General features: G+C 35.7%; 3 protein-coding genes across 5 annotated transcripts; 1 reads left to right on the forward strand and 2 right to left on the reverse strand.

Annotated features, from left to right (window-relative positions):
* The first annotated feature begins 1,412 nt into the window (after window positions 1–1,412).
* LOC110908424 (4-diphosphocytidyl-2-C-methyl-D-erythritol kinase, chloroplastic/chromoplastic) lies at window positions 1,413–6,363 on the forward strand. 2 transcript variants are annotated; one of them, XM_022153363.2, is made up of 11 exons: window positions 1,413–1,712; window positions 1,790–1,885; window positions 2,986–3,054; window positions 3,183–3,287; window positions 3,367–3,423; window positions 3,667–3,867; window positions 4,018–4,110; window positions 4,512–4,611; window positions 4,713–4,812; window positions 5,442–5,527; window positions 6,049–6,363. In XM_022153363.2, the coding sequence occupies exons 1-11, from the start codon at window positions 1,515–1,517 to the stop codon at window positions 6,144–6,146; spliced, it is 1,203 nt and encodes a 400-aa protein (XP_022009055.1). In that variant the 5' UTR covers window positions 1,413–1,514; the 3' UTR covers window positions 6,147–6,363. The 2 variants fall into 2 exon arrangements, with proteins under 2 accessions (XP_022009055.1, XP_035838768.1); XM_035982875.1 differs by having other exon boundaries at window positions 1,429–1,628; window positions 1,814–1,885.
* A 2,325-nt stretch (window positions 6,364–8,688) lies between these two features.
* Window positions 8,689–12,892, reverse strand: LOC110908425 (cysteine desulfurase 1, chloroplastic). Of its 2 annotated transcripts, XR_002574587.2 has the most exons (11): window positions 12,545–12,892; window positions 11,394–11,530; window positions 11,118–11,277; window positions 10,832–11,018; window positions 10,559–10,704; window positions 10,097–10,169; window positions 9,920–9,983; window positions 9,733–9,832; window positions 9,238–9,396; window positions 8,775–8,995; window positions 8,689–8,713 (listed from the first exon to the last, which is right to left on the reverse strand). XR_002574587.2 is itself a non-coding variant. In XM_022153364.2 (10 exons), exons 1-10 carry the CDS (start codon window positions 12,755–12,757, stop codon window positions 8,825–8,827), a joined length of 1,410 nt encoding a protein of 469 aa, XP_022009056.1. In that variant the 5' UTR covers window positions 12,758–12,892; the 3' UTR covers window positions 8,736–8,824. The 2 variants fall into 2 exon arrangements, 1 of the variants encoding a protein (XP_022009056.1); XM_022153364.2 differs by lacking the exon at window positions 8,689–8,713 and having other exon boundaries at window positions 8,736–8,995.
* A 230-nt stretch (window positions 12,893–13,122) lies between these two features.
* Window positions 13,123–13,710, reverse strand: LOC110906715 (ATP-dependent DNA helicase PIF1-like). The gene has a single exon (XM_022151810.2). It carries the CDS (start codon window positions 13,708–13,710, stop codon window positions 13,123–13,125), a length of 588 nt encoding a protein of 195 aa, XP_022007502.2.
* Window positions 13,711–16,463: the final 2,753 nt, after the last annotated feature.

Raw genomic sequence — 16,463 nt, forward strand, 5'->3', positions numbered from 1 at the left:
AGAGTTTGTTCGAAAAGCTAATGAGGAGAACTCATTGTCTAGGCTTATTCTAGATGCTAAATTATAATTATGCTAAGTTGGTGACAAACTTATGACAATGACATGTGTTGTTTTGGTTAGCTCGGAAGCTTATGTAAGCTAATGCAATAAAAGGTGAACCTAATTCCTACAGCTTGATATCACAATAATCAGATAATCAACTATTTGAGTGTTCGGCAAATATATATTTAAAAATAAACAAGTGAAAATCCTTTTCTAAATGCAAATAATCAATTTTTGGAAAACTGTGTTTTGTTGCAGTAGGGGGGAGCTGCTTTTAGAAAACTGCGTTTTGTAACTTTCTAAACGCAAATAATCAATTTTTAATTTTTACCCAAACACTCAAAACTAGTTATTTACGATTTCAAAACTCAATAATCTAAAAATCTCCCTCAAAACTCAACCCCAAACACCCTCTTATTAACTTATTGATTTTTTAAAAAAATCATATGAAATAACTTATTGACTTATTGATTTTTTCTCCCTTAGAGCATTCACATCCATTCCACTAAATTGTGTGAGTGGGGTTTTTATAATATGAAGAGTATAAAAAGTGGTTGTGAGTGGAGTAGAGAGAAAATGTTACTCTTCATCTGTATATTTGAAAAGACACTGTTCACCCCCTATAATTTTTTAATATATTTTGAAAGTGCTTGTGATTGAAGGAGAGAGAAAATATAATGATAAAGGTATAAAAATATACTATTTAATTGAAAAAGAGAGAGAAAATATAGTGTATTTTAGGGGGTGTTTGGGGTTGAGTTTTGAAAATAGATTATGCGTTTTGAATAATCAGAATCAGATAATTAGCTGTAACAAAACGTGCTGCAGAAAGATAGTGTTTGGATTTGATTATGTTGTTTGATATCACAATAATCAGATAATCAACATTGTTTGGATTTGATTATGTTGTTTGATATCACAATAATCAGATAATCAACTATTTGAGTGTTTGGCAAGTATATATATTTTAAAAAATAACTAAGTGAAAACGTAAAAAATCAGTTTTTGGATTATCACGTTTTCCTGCAGCAAGGGGTGACCTACTTATGGATTATCACGTTTTGAACTCTACAAAACGTAAAAAATAACTTTTTATTAATTTTTTACCAAACACTCAAAATAGATTTTTTGCGATTTCAAAACACAATAATCAAATAATCAGGTTGAAAACGCAATCCCAAACACCCCCTTAATGTAATTTAGAATGAAAAAAATGATGAAATGGATGTGAATGCTGTTACATACACTCTTATTACCAAACATCCGTTTGTTTCAAAAAATTAGCAAAACATGCCCTAAATGTTTATCTTCGTTCCCAGTCATATTATAATATAATATATTTTCATTGCTCAACATTGTTGACATTACCCACACCAAACACATGATGAGTGGATGTTCCAAAATTGTCAAAATAAATACACCCACGAATCTTCACTTCTTCAACATTTGGATTCCCAATTTCCCCAACCACCATGGCGACAATGGCCGCCACCCACTTCTTCCACAGCTGCTCCGGCGACGGTCTATCAAAATTCAGCAACCCACTTGCAGGTGGAATTTTGAAACAATCATCTTCTGTTTGTAAGTTCAAAGGCTTCTCATCTGGTCAACATGGTTGCAGAAGTCATGTGATTAAAGCCACATCTGATGCAAGAAAGCAGCAAGTGGAGGTGATATTCGTTACCCTTTTGTGGCTTTCTGTGTTTAGTGATGAAAAGATTGAATTTTTGTTTGTGGGTGTGTTTAGATTGTGTATAATCTTGATGAGAAGCTCAATAGATTGGCTGATGAGGTGGATATGAATGCTGGATTGTCAAGACTTACTCTCTTTTCTCCTTGCAAGGTTCGATGATGTTTTTTTAATTCTTTTTATTGTTTGTGTTGTTGTGTTTGTTGATGGGTATGATTTGGTGGTTATTTTATGCCTGAGGGGCTGTTTGTTTACCTCTTAATGGTTCAGACCTCTTACTCTTACTGGTTCAGCACTTAAATGGTTCAGACTGTTTGTGAATTCACAAGCAGATGTCTTGTCTGAATCGTTCACACATTTGTCTATGAATGGTTAAGCATTATACAGAGTCTAAATGGTTAAGACCTATAATTTGAATTGGTCAGACATTTGCCTCTGAACGGTTAAGCATTATACATGCTCCTAATGGTTCAGACCTCTTACCGGTTCAGCACTTAATGGTTCAGATCTCTTACTCTTACTGGTTCATCACTTAACCATTCAGATGTTGCCAAACAGCCCCTAAATAATTGTTAATTTATTTTTTTTCTTTGTAAAAATTATGTTCTGATATATAGTTCCATATTTCCTTGGCAACTTAAAGATAGTCATATGGATCTTGAAGTTAAAAGCAGCCAATTTGACTTCATAAGTCAAAGATGTACCACTCTTTTTTTTTTTTTTTTTTTTGAAGGGGTTAAGATATATAGGCTTTTGTTGACTAAAAAACTATTAGTTTGTTTATAAGGCTGCTAAAACAAGCAACAATGACCCATTTTGTCTTCATATTGTTGATGAACATATGTACTCATCAGGGGTGGCTCGACTGTAAAATAAGTTGAAGTTCGTGGCCACCATATCCAAGGGGCCCCGAATCTTTAGGGTTTAACTTCGTTTCGTTTTCAGGTTTTGACAAAGAGAGTGAAGAATCAACATACTTGGAAGGGCTTTCTTTTAATTAAAACTCACTTTAACTCTAATATGTGTGCTATTAGAAATCGTACACGAAAAATGTGTGTCATCATAAGCAAATTTATATCTTTTTTATAAAAATGACCCGATTTTGGAACCCGCTTTAGGCCCCCCAAATGGGTTAAGCCGGCCTTGTTCATAGTTGTTAGTTAATTTTCTCATGAGTTGTTTAAATTCGATCTACTTTCTGTTTTGTGAAGATTATGCCTTTTGAACTGATTTTTGAAATCTTTGCAATGCAGATAAATGTTTTTCTACGAATAACGAATAAGAGGCCAGATGGGTTTCATGACTTGGCATCTCTATTTCATGTAAGTTGCATAGTATGCTGTTTATTTTGCACAGGTTGTGTTTTAGCTCTGCTGTTAACTCATAATCAACACCGATAGTTGTTGATATTTTATTCCATATGTTGAAAATTGGACCGTTTTAAACTTAGGTGATCAGTTTGGGAGATAAGATAAAGTTCTCCTTGTCACCATCAAAATCTACAGATCGCCTGTCAACTAATGTGGCGGGAATTCCACTTGACGAAAGAAATTTGGTAAAGTAGCAATCTTTGATCTGTTTGTGCTTTTAGTGTCACATTTTTTTATGTTTTATGAAATCTTTTGTGCATTCAGATTATAAAGGCCTTGAATTTATACCGCAAGAAGACTGGAAGTGACAAATTCTTTTGGGTAAGATGTATTAAATTACAAGAAATATATTGTCTAATAAATATTGTAAGTCTCTGATTTAATGATTTCCCCGGAAGTTTTATACGTTAAAAATACACTTTGGGTGAGTTTTGACCCATTTCCTTTTAAGTTACTCGTTTACTAGTTTGACCGATAAAAGATAAGACAATCTGGATTGACCGTTCATAAGTTCATGTGTCGAAATTACAACCTCTGTTATTCACTTACGATATTTTGTGGCAGGTTCATGTTGATAAAAGAGTTCCAACCGGGGCCGGGCTTGGTGGTGGAAGTAGTAATGCTGCAACCGCTCTTTGGGCGGCAAATCAGTTCAGTGGTGGTCTAGCCACTGAAAAAGAACTCCAAGAATGGTCCGGTGAGATTGGTTCAGATGTCCCCTTCTTCTTCTCCAATGGAGCCGCCTATTGCACCGGTAGAGGTGAGGTACGTCTTGTCACAGCCAAACTCACTCTTATCCGTTTTATCGTTTATATAACCAGACAATCAATTTGCTATTTTTTTTTTATAATTTATACTAATGTCGAGTAAACTATTGCTTGAAATTTGAGCTGTTTGTCACATTGCTGATGTCAGATGGTTCAAGATATACCCTCACCTGTACCTTTCGACTTACCAATGGTTCTTATTAAGCCTCCCGAGGCATGCTCCACAGCTGAAGTTTACAAGGTAATTTTTATCGATTGGTGGGTCATGCGAGTTGCGTAACAGGTCAAAACAGGTTCGGGCTGAAACGGATGAAAACAGGCGCGGGCCGAAATCGGTCATAACAGGACGTGTGGGGTTCAAATGCAATTTTCTCCCTCTTTTAAAGCTATTATAAGCAATAAATGGCATTATTATATTACAAAAGGCATATAATTCTCGTAATCAAAGTAATTTAAACGATTTAGGAGTTTAATACATTAAAAATAGACTTTAGGTGCCCATTTGACATGTTCTATGTTTTTTTTATTTGACCCGTTTGAGATGGAACACAACCCAAATCAACCTATTGATGACTAAATGGATTTAAACTGCCACCTCTACTTATGACGATGATATTTAAATATTGAAATGTTGCTTATCAGCGGTTCCGGTTAGATGTATCAAGTACGGTTGATCCTTTAGCCCTGCTGGAGAAGATATCAAAGAATGGAATATCACAAGACGTTTGTGTAAACGATTTGGGTATGAAGTTACTAAGATTTATTATAAATGCGACATGACATTAAAATAGATTTCTCCCATGGAAGATTAATATCACTACTTCATGTTTGGTATTACCACAGAACCGCCTGCATTTGAAGTGCTTCCATCTTTAAAAAGATTAAAACAACGCATAATTTCTGCGGGGCGTGGAAAATATGATGCCGTTTTTATGTCTGGAAGGTACCAAGAATTCTCAAATGAGTGTTTTATCGTGACATTGGGAGGGGTGGTTATCATGTCGGGTTGACAGGATGATGGGTTCGGGTTGGCTGGTTGAATTGATGAACCTGAACATAACCCATATATTTGGTCAACCCAGACACACTTACAATCATGTAACCGGAACACAACGTCACAACCTAGTTAACCTATTATGTCTAAAGGAGTCAAATAGGTTGGCGGGTTGTAAACGGGGTGATTGGTTGTAAACAAGATGTAAAATGTGTTAAACGGGTTGGTGGGTTGTAATAAATGGGTTAAACAGGTTGATACATTGACCTGTTTTATTAAAAGGAAACAAGATGGCGGGTCAACTTGTTTAAGTGAACAGGTCAACCCGAATGCGACTTGTTTAATTAAATGGATAAACAGGTCAACTCAAACACGACTTGTTCATTGAATGAGATAAACATGTCAACCAAAACATGGCTTGCTTATTGAGTGGGTTAGATATGACAACCCAAAACCCGATTATCCTCAATGTCGTGTTAGGAATAGCCGCCCCTACCGACATCATGTTCATGTATAGCATCAAAGCATAAAAAAGAACCATGTATGATCTTTACTATATTATTCTATTGATTTTGCAGTGGAAGCACGATAGTAGGGGTTGGATCACCGGATCCCCCACAGTTTATATACGATGAAGAAGATTATAAGGACGTCTTCTACTCAGGTAAGTCAAGATTTCTTGTCCCTTTGATCTGTAAGTTCTTCTGTTAATTAGTATCTGGGGTGGGTTATCTTGAGAACGCTAAATATTGCGAGAACCGCGAGAACGAATGAAAAAACCAATCAAAACCAATTTTTTTTAATACAAACCTCATTGTAATTAAGATACAACATCAAAAAAAGAATTTACAACATCAAATAATTCATTTCTCCTTTCAAAATCACTCTTTTTAGATTTTTTACACATGTGTAAATATAACAGATTTACACGTGTAAATGGCAAACTTACACATGTGTAAATTTTCTTTATTTACGAATTCACGTAAATTTAAATGTGTAAATTAAATTTCTAACATTGTATTCGAATAATAATGATAAGTGTAGAAAAAAATTTTGAATTTGAATTGTTTTTGACCAAGTTCTCGCGGTTTTTTCATTTGTTCTCACGGTTCTCACAATATTTAGCGTTCTCATTTAAACCCTCCCCATCAGTATCTTAGACATTTGATCGTGTTGTGAATGCAGAAGCTAAGTTCATCACACGTGTGGATCAACAATGGTACGCAGAACCATCTTCATCAAATGCCGATTCACTTGCAGACCGATCCAGTTTCACTGCATAATCCAAAGATGGATGTTTGTGTTGCTGTATGCTTAATAATCCTTTTAGGATCCACTCATGATCCTTTTTTTTATATATATTAATGAACATTAGTTTGGATTTTTTTCATATCAATGTTGTAGTGATACTTAGCCATTAAGTTCAAGCCTCAAGGGGCATGTGTTACCTAGTTAACAACACTTGTCAACATTGTCAATTTTATAGCCTGTTATAACCAATGTTTTAAAAATCCCAAGTCAAGTAATGGAAAATATATAAATTAAATATTATTTAACATCTGATATATAAGAATTTTTTGAACTTTGATTTTACTTTCGAAATTATGACCGAAAATCTGAAATATCGTATTAAAAAGCTTTTGATATTCAACATTAAACTAAGTTATATTAATCACCAAAAGGTAATAAAATGTTAAAAAAGAATAATTAACATTTATGGATAAATTAAAAAGAATTTAGAAAAAAGAGTAAACTGCAATTTTACACTCTGAGGTTAGGGGTCATTGGCATGTCTACCCCTTCTAACGAAATAATTGCAATTTTACCCCCCCAATGTTCACTGTTATGTCGCAACATTACCCCCTGTTAACAGTCAACGTTGTTTGACCCTTATAGGTGAGGGTATTTTGATAATCTTACCCTATATTATTATTATTATTATTATTATTATTATTATTATTATTATTATTATTATTATTATTATTATTATTATTATTATTATTATTATTATTATTCAAAACCATTAAATCGATTCCTCATAAACCATGGAGCCTACATATTCTTGCACCCACTTCTCAGCTACAATCGTTGTCATTCTTGCTACAGCAGTTAATTAATTCTTCATATTCAAACCACATCCTACTTAGCGGCTTTGCACCATTTCATATAATATCACATTGATTGGAATTTACAGCAGTGATATTCAAACCACTATCCCAGGTGAGAGTGATAGTTCATTCTTGCTACAGCAGTTCATTCTTCATATTCAAACCACCGCCACCATCAACGTCATTCCTACAAGAAAGAAGCACACAAGTTCATCATCAGCAGCAGTTCATTACTGATCTGGCAAAAACGTTTGAATATGATGATGAAGAAGCACACAACGATTAAACGATTGAACTGCTGATGATGATGATGAAGAATGAACTGATCTGGGTTTGGAATGAACTGATGATTAAACAAGTTCATCATCATCAGCAGCAGTTCATTTGCTACAAGAAAGAAGCACACAAACCCTAGCCACCACTCCAACTTCTACATCATCTAATAACCTAGATCTGGAATAGGAACCACTGTAGGCGGCTAGGGTTAGGGTTTGGAATAGGAAAGAGGTGGTGGCTGAGTTGATGGTGGCGGTGGTGAGAAAGGGGAATGAGGTGGTGGCTGAGTTGATGGTGGCGGTGGTCAGAAGAGGAGAAGGCGGTGGTGGTGGAGTTGATGGTGGCGGTGGTCAAGGCCGGAGATGCAGGCGGCGTTGCATCTCATTCAACTTAGCGGCAACGAATCGGTCGGTGTTGTGGATCTGGATTTGTGATTTGTGTTGATGATGATAAACTTGTTTCGTTGATTTTGTGATTTGTGTTGTGGATCTGGATTTGTTGCTGCTGCTGATGATGTTGAACTTGTGTGCTTCTTTTAAACGTAAATGAACTGATCTGGGTTTGGAATGATGATGATGATGAATGAACTGATCTGGGTTTGGACTGCTGCTGCTGCTGATGATGATGATCTGGGTTTGGAATGATGATGATGATGATGATGAAGAATGAACTGATCTGGCAAAAACGTTTGAATATGATGATGAAGAAGCACAAACGATTAAACGATTGAACTGCTGCTGATGATGATGATGATGATGAAGAATGAACTGATCTGGGTTTGGAATGAACTGATGATGATGAAGAATTTTTATTTTGTGTTGATTCTTGATTTTTTATATAATTTTAATAAGACAAGGGCAAAAACGACTTTTCACACATTATAACAGTCAAAACAAACGTTGACTTGACAGAATCTGTTAACAGGGGGTAATGTTGCGACATAACAGTGAACAGTGGGGGGTAAAATTGCAATTATTTCGTTAGGGGGGGTAGACATGCCAATGACCTCTAACCTCAGGGTGTAAAATTGCAGTTTAGAAAAAATAATAAAAGAAAAATCTAGAGGAGTTGGGATATAGTTTGCAAAAATTTTGCTATCTGTGTTTATACTTTATGTTAAAATTTCATAGTTGCTACAACTCTTTTATATATAGACCCTATTAACTGTTACCAACAGTAGTAGTACAATGGTACCAAGGTGTTAAAAAAATGTTTCCCCATGAGGTTGAGACGATAGACAAATGTATAAATTTATTAGTCGGATTAGTGGGTTAAGTAGGCAAAAAAATTATTATTTTAAATATTTGATTTTTAGTTGTTTAAAAATAGTACTATTTTTATAGCTTTATTTTTTGATGCTCAAAGATTAATAAGTAGATAAAAATTTCACCTGTAATTAGTTTACAAGTGATTTGACAGGTTTGGATGCACACTGCCAACAAGATTATCATGTTTATTTTCCTTGTATATGATAGCTTTTCTTCAAAAAAATAAAAATAAAAATACATCAATAAATCACGAGAATATCAAAACACGTGTGGTTATACATAACACATTTCATTGTAAAGTAACAAATTCTACTTGAAAGAGGTGAAGAACGCGATGGTGTCCTCAAGTGCTCGAATAAAGTCATCAACATCTTCTTTCGTATTGTAGAAATAAAGACTGGCTCGTGCGCTTGCATTTATCCCCAAGTACCGATGGAGTGGCTGCGCACAGTGATGCCCAGATCTAACTGCTACACCATGCTGTACCAAAATCACATCATCACTACCAAAATCAAACTTGTTCTAACATGATACAAAAAAATAAATAAATAAATAAATAAAATAAAATAAAAAAAAAAAAAAAACCAAACCCAATCATATTTGCCACAAATGATTTTCAGTTTATGTTGTTAAGTTTCAAGGTATTTGGATGTTTTAAGGGTTGGTTAAACTACAACTATCATGAGTGAGAATTATGAAAATTTGGCGTTTTTATTGGATACCTGTTGATCAAGAAAAGTGGCTATGTCTGTGGGATGAAGGCTCTCAACATTGAAGGAACATAGAGCAGCACGATGAACCGTCTCTGAAGGGGCCGGTCCATAGATACGAACACCGGGAATCGCGTGAAGGTTTTCATAAAGGTAATTAGCCAGTTCTACCTGTTCAACAAGATTAAATGACCAATACGTTTATGTTATATACTAACATTACACCCGGAAATCATGACCAATTTTTCAATTAAAAAAATTAACAATAATAATATGGGTTCGTTTACTAAATGGACTAATTTGGGTCTACCCAAATTATGGGTCCAAATTGGCCAGCACCACCCACCGCCACTGCCTGCCGCCGATACAACCACGTCAACACCATCGCCGCCATAAAAAAATATAGCGGGTGGACCCATTTTGGTCAGAAACCTTTTTTGGATGTATGAAGAGAGAAGATGAAACTCAAAGCAATAATGGAACAGGAAAGAAACATATGAAGATGACCTCATAATCATGAATCTTTTGCATGCCAATTTGAGAAAGATAATCAATCGCTGTTCCCAAACCAATGGCTTCCCCAATCGCAGGTGTTCCAGCTTCAAATCTGAAACACGAGAACCATGAACTTAAGCTACTTTGACTTCGAGAGACAAAGTTGGTAACAAGGTTATAATACATCAATTCAGCCAACCTCGATGGAGGCTCCGCATAAGTAGAATGGTCCAAGAAAACATCAGAAATCATTTCCCCACCACCTGCAATATCAACGATATAACCGCACACAAAACTCCGTGATTAAATTCATGCATTACAAAAATGTCCATAGTGAAATGGCCAAGTGGTTGATGTTTTTAAGAAGTAGCCTCACCTAAGAATGGAGGCATAGCTGTCAAGAGTTCACTCTTTCCATACAAGAAACCAACGCCTGTAGGCCCACACATCTGAAGCATGTTTATACCTCAATTTCATAAACTAGCCACAAACATCTAATATGTGTATTATATTACAGGTGGCCAGTTCGAGCCATTTATTTATGAACGGGTCAATTCAAGTTATGTTTTATCTCTAGCGAGCAACATGGAATATATAGATAACGATTTGATCAAACTCGTCGTTGAAACTCAAGTGGTGTAATCTTTAATCAACATATAGACTATCATTGACATAGTATAACTTCAATAACCATATTTGACACGCTAGTCGTTTATATAAAACCGAATGTTAGAAAAAGGTGTACCCATATTAACCCATACAAAAAATTCCTTGTTTTGACCCGTTTCCCAACCCATCTAACCTACCCATTTTACCACCTTTAGTAAAACTAACTTGCCTTGTGAGAAGAAGCAACAAGAAAATCAACACCAAGATCCTGAACATCAACGACCATATGTGGTACACTTTGACAAGCATCCACCAGTATTCTTGCCCCAACATCATGTGCCCATTGGGCAATATCCTTAATTGGGAGAACCGAAGCTACATAAGCGTTAAAAAACAATATCAGTGATACATGGTTGTCACGATCTTAGGTCAAAAAGGTTTCTAGATAATTAAATTTCATGCCATCTAGATCACACAGATGATGAATCTAACACATACATACCAAGCACGTTTGAGACATGATGAACAGCCACTAGTTTAGTCTTTTTCGAAAGCAAATCTTGTAGCATCTTAATATCCGGGACTTCATCTTCGGTCAAACTGACGAACTTCAAAACTGCACCAGTCTTCTCAGATAGAATTTGCCATGGAACAATGGAACTATGATGTTCCGCAATTGTCACAACTATCTGCAGGTAATTATATTTTAGCCGAGTACATATTCGGTCTCATAGGAATATCCACATTCTTATTCAAGAATACTATGACAATAAGACTAAAAAAGACACCTCGTCACCGGCTTTTAAATTAGAAAGCCCCCATGAATACGCTACAAGGTTGATAGCTTCAGTAGCATTTCTTGTGAACACAATCTCACTAGACTCCGGTGCGTTTACAAAAGACGCCACCTTTCTCCTTGCCATTTCATACGCATCCGTTGCCTTTGCACTAGTTTTAAACAAAATTGTAGAAAAAAAAAAAAAAAACTTAGAACGAAAAAAAATCAAACCCTTTATAGATGATTACCAGATAAATGTTATGAGAGCTGATTGGCATATAAATACCTTAAGAAATGAATTCCACGATGCACGTTTGAGTTATAAGATTTATAATAATTGTTAACAGCATCTATAACAGCAGATGGCTTTTGTGAGGTTGCTGCATTGTCCAAGTAAACGAGTTTTGATCCATTGTTTACCTTCTGCAGGATAAAAGAAACTGATCATAACATGATATTTCATATATCTATCCATAATAACTAGCGTTGGCAAAATGTGTCGTGTTCTGTCAAACGGGTTGAACAGTAGGGCTGTAAATGAACCGAACGTTCAGCGAACAGTTCGTGAACCGTTCAGCAGGATGTTCGTTTATGTTCGTCTGTTTAATAAACGAACGAACATGAACAAGAAATTTTGTTCGATTAGTTAAATGAACGAACATGAACAGATGTCTCGTTCGTTCAATTGTGTTCATGAACGTTCGGTAAGGTGTTTGTGAATATTCGTTCGTTTATGTTCGTATGTTTGTGTTTTTAATTAAAGATTTTTGTACTTTCATATATTTTATCTATACCTTTTATATTATTAAATTTTTATTTATTTTATTACCCTAACAATTAAACTAGGAAACTCTATTTCCCCTTGTTTATGTACCATTTCCCTTTCGTTTCTCATTATTTACATTGACGAATACGATAGACCTCCATTCCACAATAAGAGATTCAAGTTCCAGTGCTACTCTCTAGGCCATCCACCTTTATCCTTCGTCGCGTTCGCCAAATTTATTTGTGTTCGTGAACCGTTCGTGAACACATTTATTTCCTTAGCGAACGAACACTAACATAAAAACTTGTTCAGTAAGTGTTCATGAACCGTTCGTGAATACATTTATTTCCTTAACGTTGTTCGTGTTCGTTCGGTCCGTTTACAACCCTAAGGAGGCGACATGTTTAACACTGGTGAACCTGATTTTCTTAAGCACTGACACGAGACGGCACATTTTAAAGGTAACAAGTTCAATAACAGGGATGACACGACACAACATGTTTAACAGATTAAACATGAGCAATTCGATGACACGAATGACACAATTGACTTTTCAACTCCACACATCTCGAATTCAAATATTACCAAACCATCAATAACTGTAATCGAATTCATTCAATAATAGTAATAACATGAACTTGCAAACTAACAACAGGAACAGAAGTACGTACCTGATGGAGGATTTCAAAATCGGGTCGGGTGGAGTGGCCGAGAGAAACGGGTGCGGCTGCCGGAACGGAAAGAGAAGCAGTTGCAGACGAATAAGAAGAAGAGGAAGAGGATTTGGGGAAATTGAAACGGAATTTGAGGGGAGTGCGATTAGGGTTTATGAGTTGAGAAAAGGAAGGGAGCTTGAGAACCACTCCTTCAATGGACATCATCATGCAACTTTCGCCGCAAGAAAGAAAGAAACCCGAACTCTGCTTGCTTGCTGCTGCAACTACAACACACTTTCTGTGTCTGTGCCACGCCTGCCAAAACTCATGTATCTTTTATATTGGAAAATCTTCCCCGAGTTTAGTTACTTTTAAAAACTAAACTTTTTTATTAAGTTTTTAGGTTTTATTTTTGTTGCTATTATATATTATATAATTATATAATACTCTAATTTGTAACATTATATATTATACTAGCCTAGATAAAAGATAATATGGATTAATCATAGTTGTTTACATTAAATGTTATGAATATATACACCTCTTTAAACAGGTCATGTAAAAACTTTCTATTAACCATTAATATGTATATATCACAATTCGTTGAAAATCTCTTTATACACCACATTAGTTGTTTTATCCGTAGGTTTTCCGTTGTTGTCAAGTATGAGTATTTTGACACCATTTCTTGTTTTCACCCTTGATAAGGCAACATACAATTGACCATGAGAGAAGACCGGTTGTTTGAGGTACAAACCAACTCTTGAAAGAGATTGGCCTTGACTTTTGTTGATGGTCATTGCAAAACATACGGCCAGTGGAAATTGCCTTCTTTGAAAAGAAAAAGGAATCTTTTTATCAGAAGGTATCAAGTTTAATCGAGGGATATATGTGCAAGTACCAATATTTGAACCAGATGTTATCTCCGCTTCTATTACACGGTTGTGCAGCTTTTTTACTTGTAGCCTTGTACCGTTGCACAATCCATTCCGTTGATCAATATTTCTTAATAACATCACTGGAACACCAACTTTAAGGACTAACCTATGATTTGGTAGGCCTGATATTTTAAGACCATTGAGCACATCCAGAGAGTAAAGTCTTTGTTGTGTAGAATTTACATCTTCAGACGGACAAAGACTGTCAGAGCTAAGATACTCTTTTTCTTCACCAGGAAACATTGCTAGCAACCTGTCATTAATCTCATGAACAACTTCATTTTTAGGTGCAAGTATAGCCCGGTCACTGAAATAGTTATGACCGTCTACGTTTTCCAAGATTGATGGATAAACAAAATCAATTAAACTTCCATTTGGATCAGATGGATCAGTAATCAAAAGATCTTGTGGTATTTCAATAGTTGCTTCTCCATCATTTGGACCACCAACGTTACCCTCACCCAAATCCAAAAGCCATTTGCCAAAAGTATTTATTTCATCAACATCAGCCGTAGATCTTCCAACCGTTAACCTCATGTTTCTAGTTAGTCTTAGCAATTTACATTTACTCCACAAATAAGACGAACATAAGGAGGCATTAACAATCTCTTGTCTCCCACCATTTGGAACAACAGGTAATATTTGTCTAAAATCTCCTCCAAAAACAATAACCTTACCTCCAAACCGGATTTCTGAATTGAGAGATGTGTCAATGTTGAAAACGTCATTCATTGTTCTATCGAGCGCTTCAAATGCATGTTTGTGTACCATGGGTGCTTCATCCCAAATTATCAATTTAGTCTCATGAAGTAATTTAGACAGATCACTTTCTGGTTTTATATTACATACCGAATCTTCAGTAAGATTCAACGGTATGCTAAACCTGGAATGTGCAGTCATGCCACCATCTAACAACAACGATGCAATTCCACTTGAAGCCACATTTAACACGATTTGACCTCTTAATCTAATTGCAGCGGACAATGTCTTCCATAGAAATGTTTTACCTGTTCCACCATACCCATAAAGGAAAAAAATCCGACCGTTTTCACTGTTTACTGCTGCCATAATCTCTTCAAAAACAGAGCGTTGTTCATCAGTTAACATTGTCAATTGACTATCGTACAGATTTCCAAGGTATGTTGTATCATATGCCTGCTCCTCGTATATCAAACGACAATCTGAAATACCTGAAGACGACATATCTGGATATGGCATTGATTCAAATCTTCGCAACGAAGAATTATTTCGCAATAAAAACTTTTCAATTTCGACCAAGACATAGTTCTTCAGTTGGTGATCCGGAATTGATAACGCTACGCAATACGAAAGAAAACGACATCATGTTATGAATAGGGAAACCATTTCATCATAATAAGATAAAATAACTTAAATAATGATGAAAACATCAGATTATTTTTTCCAAAAATATAAGTAATAAAAGTCAGTGTAAACAAAAGGTACCTGTAACTCGATGGTATTTTGCTAGTCTGTAAACAAAATCGTCCGCCATGTATCTCCATGAACTTTCCCAAACAACCTCAGGTCTAGAAAGACTACTGGATAACAACATCGTAGAAAATAAATTCCGAATGTATGAAGCGCTTCCAGTTAAATTTGCTTCTTTTATTGCCTCCACATACTCTGAATCATCATCTAAAAGACCAAGTGCGTAGCAAGCATCTCTGTATGTATCGTAAACTTTACCATTAACTGTTTTAATGTCGTCAAAAGATGTTGGTCCTCTAACCTTGTTAAGAAGAATTCTCAAAAAATACGCTTCACCTAGAGATGGAGATACAGAATGAATCCTGCCAATTGATTTTTTCCCTTTTCTTGGTTCCCATACTCGTTTGTCAAGCTTTCATACATAAAAAATAGGGAACTGAACGTATGTAAGTGTACGTGCCAACAGGTCATTTGGGTCTTTATTACGTTCCATCCATGATAGAAACATTGAAGATTTAACTGACGGTTTGCTTAGAACCGAGTTAATATCCTCGTCAGGGCCGAAAACAACAGGTTGTTGGCCAGGTAGATGGAATGGAAGCCTCATAACAGAAGGTGTAACATTTGTGCTTGTAATCATTGTGAACAGTTCTATTATCAATAAAACAATGTTATTTGATCCCAATGTTTGTTTGGTTGTGTTTTACATTTTTCATGTTTTGACTTTTGTTCAATTTCAAACTCTACATCGTTTTCTGGAGAATTATACGCTAACTGGTGCTTAAACGTACTCAGTTTAATGCGACAAATACTCTGGAACATCAACATATACTCAACATACCTTAAATAACCTTTACATAACTTAGAAATAAGTTTTGAAGGCTTTGGTATAGCAAAAACAAGTTAATTCGCTTACAGGGACTAAACTTGACAAACTACGAAAGTATGCCAATTTGAACTGTAGCGAACATTCCGGAACATGTCCATAAGTTAAACATACCATAAATATCCTTTACATAGCTTAAAAATAGGCTTTGAGGGGTTTGGTATGCTAAAACAAACTTTTGGATCATTCAGGGGCTAAAAGTGTCAAAAAGTGCACAAGTTTGCACTTTTATGCATAACTTACGTTCTGAATACATCCGGACATCCAAAAATTTATGTAAGCATCCTAATATTATGCCTTAGTGTTTGGCATGAGAAAAATCCATTCGTCGCATCATTTGGATCATTTTTCGCGCTTATGCGCATTCCGTCGTAATTAAGCGAACATCGCGATCGTACGGTCAAACGAACCAACATTCGGAACATTTTTGAGCATGTTTCATGTCCACAATGTTTAGGCATCATTTTAGGGCCCTAAAGTTGGCTTTACGGGCCTTAGAAGTGTCGGAAATGGCTTAAATACATAACAGGGACTAAAACTGTAATTTCTGAAAGTTTGGGCGGATCAGACAGGGCCAGGCGGCCCGCCTGAGCCTTGTGTGAATCCTGACGCGGGACGCGTGGGACTAACAGACCAGATTCAATGTTTGAATCCACTTGCA

This window comes from Helianthus annuus, chromosome 14, assembly GCF_002127325.2.
Source record: "Helianthus annuus cultivar XRQ/B chromosome 14, HanXRQr2.0-SUNRISE, whole genome shotgun sequence".
Classification (NCBI taxonomy): Eukaryota; Viridiplantae; Streptophyta; class Magnoliopsida; order Asterales; family Asteraceae; genus Helianthus; species Helianthus annuus.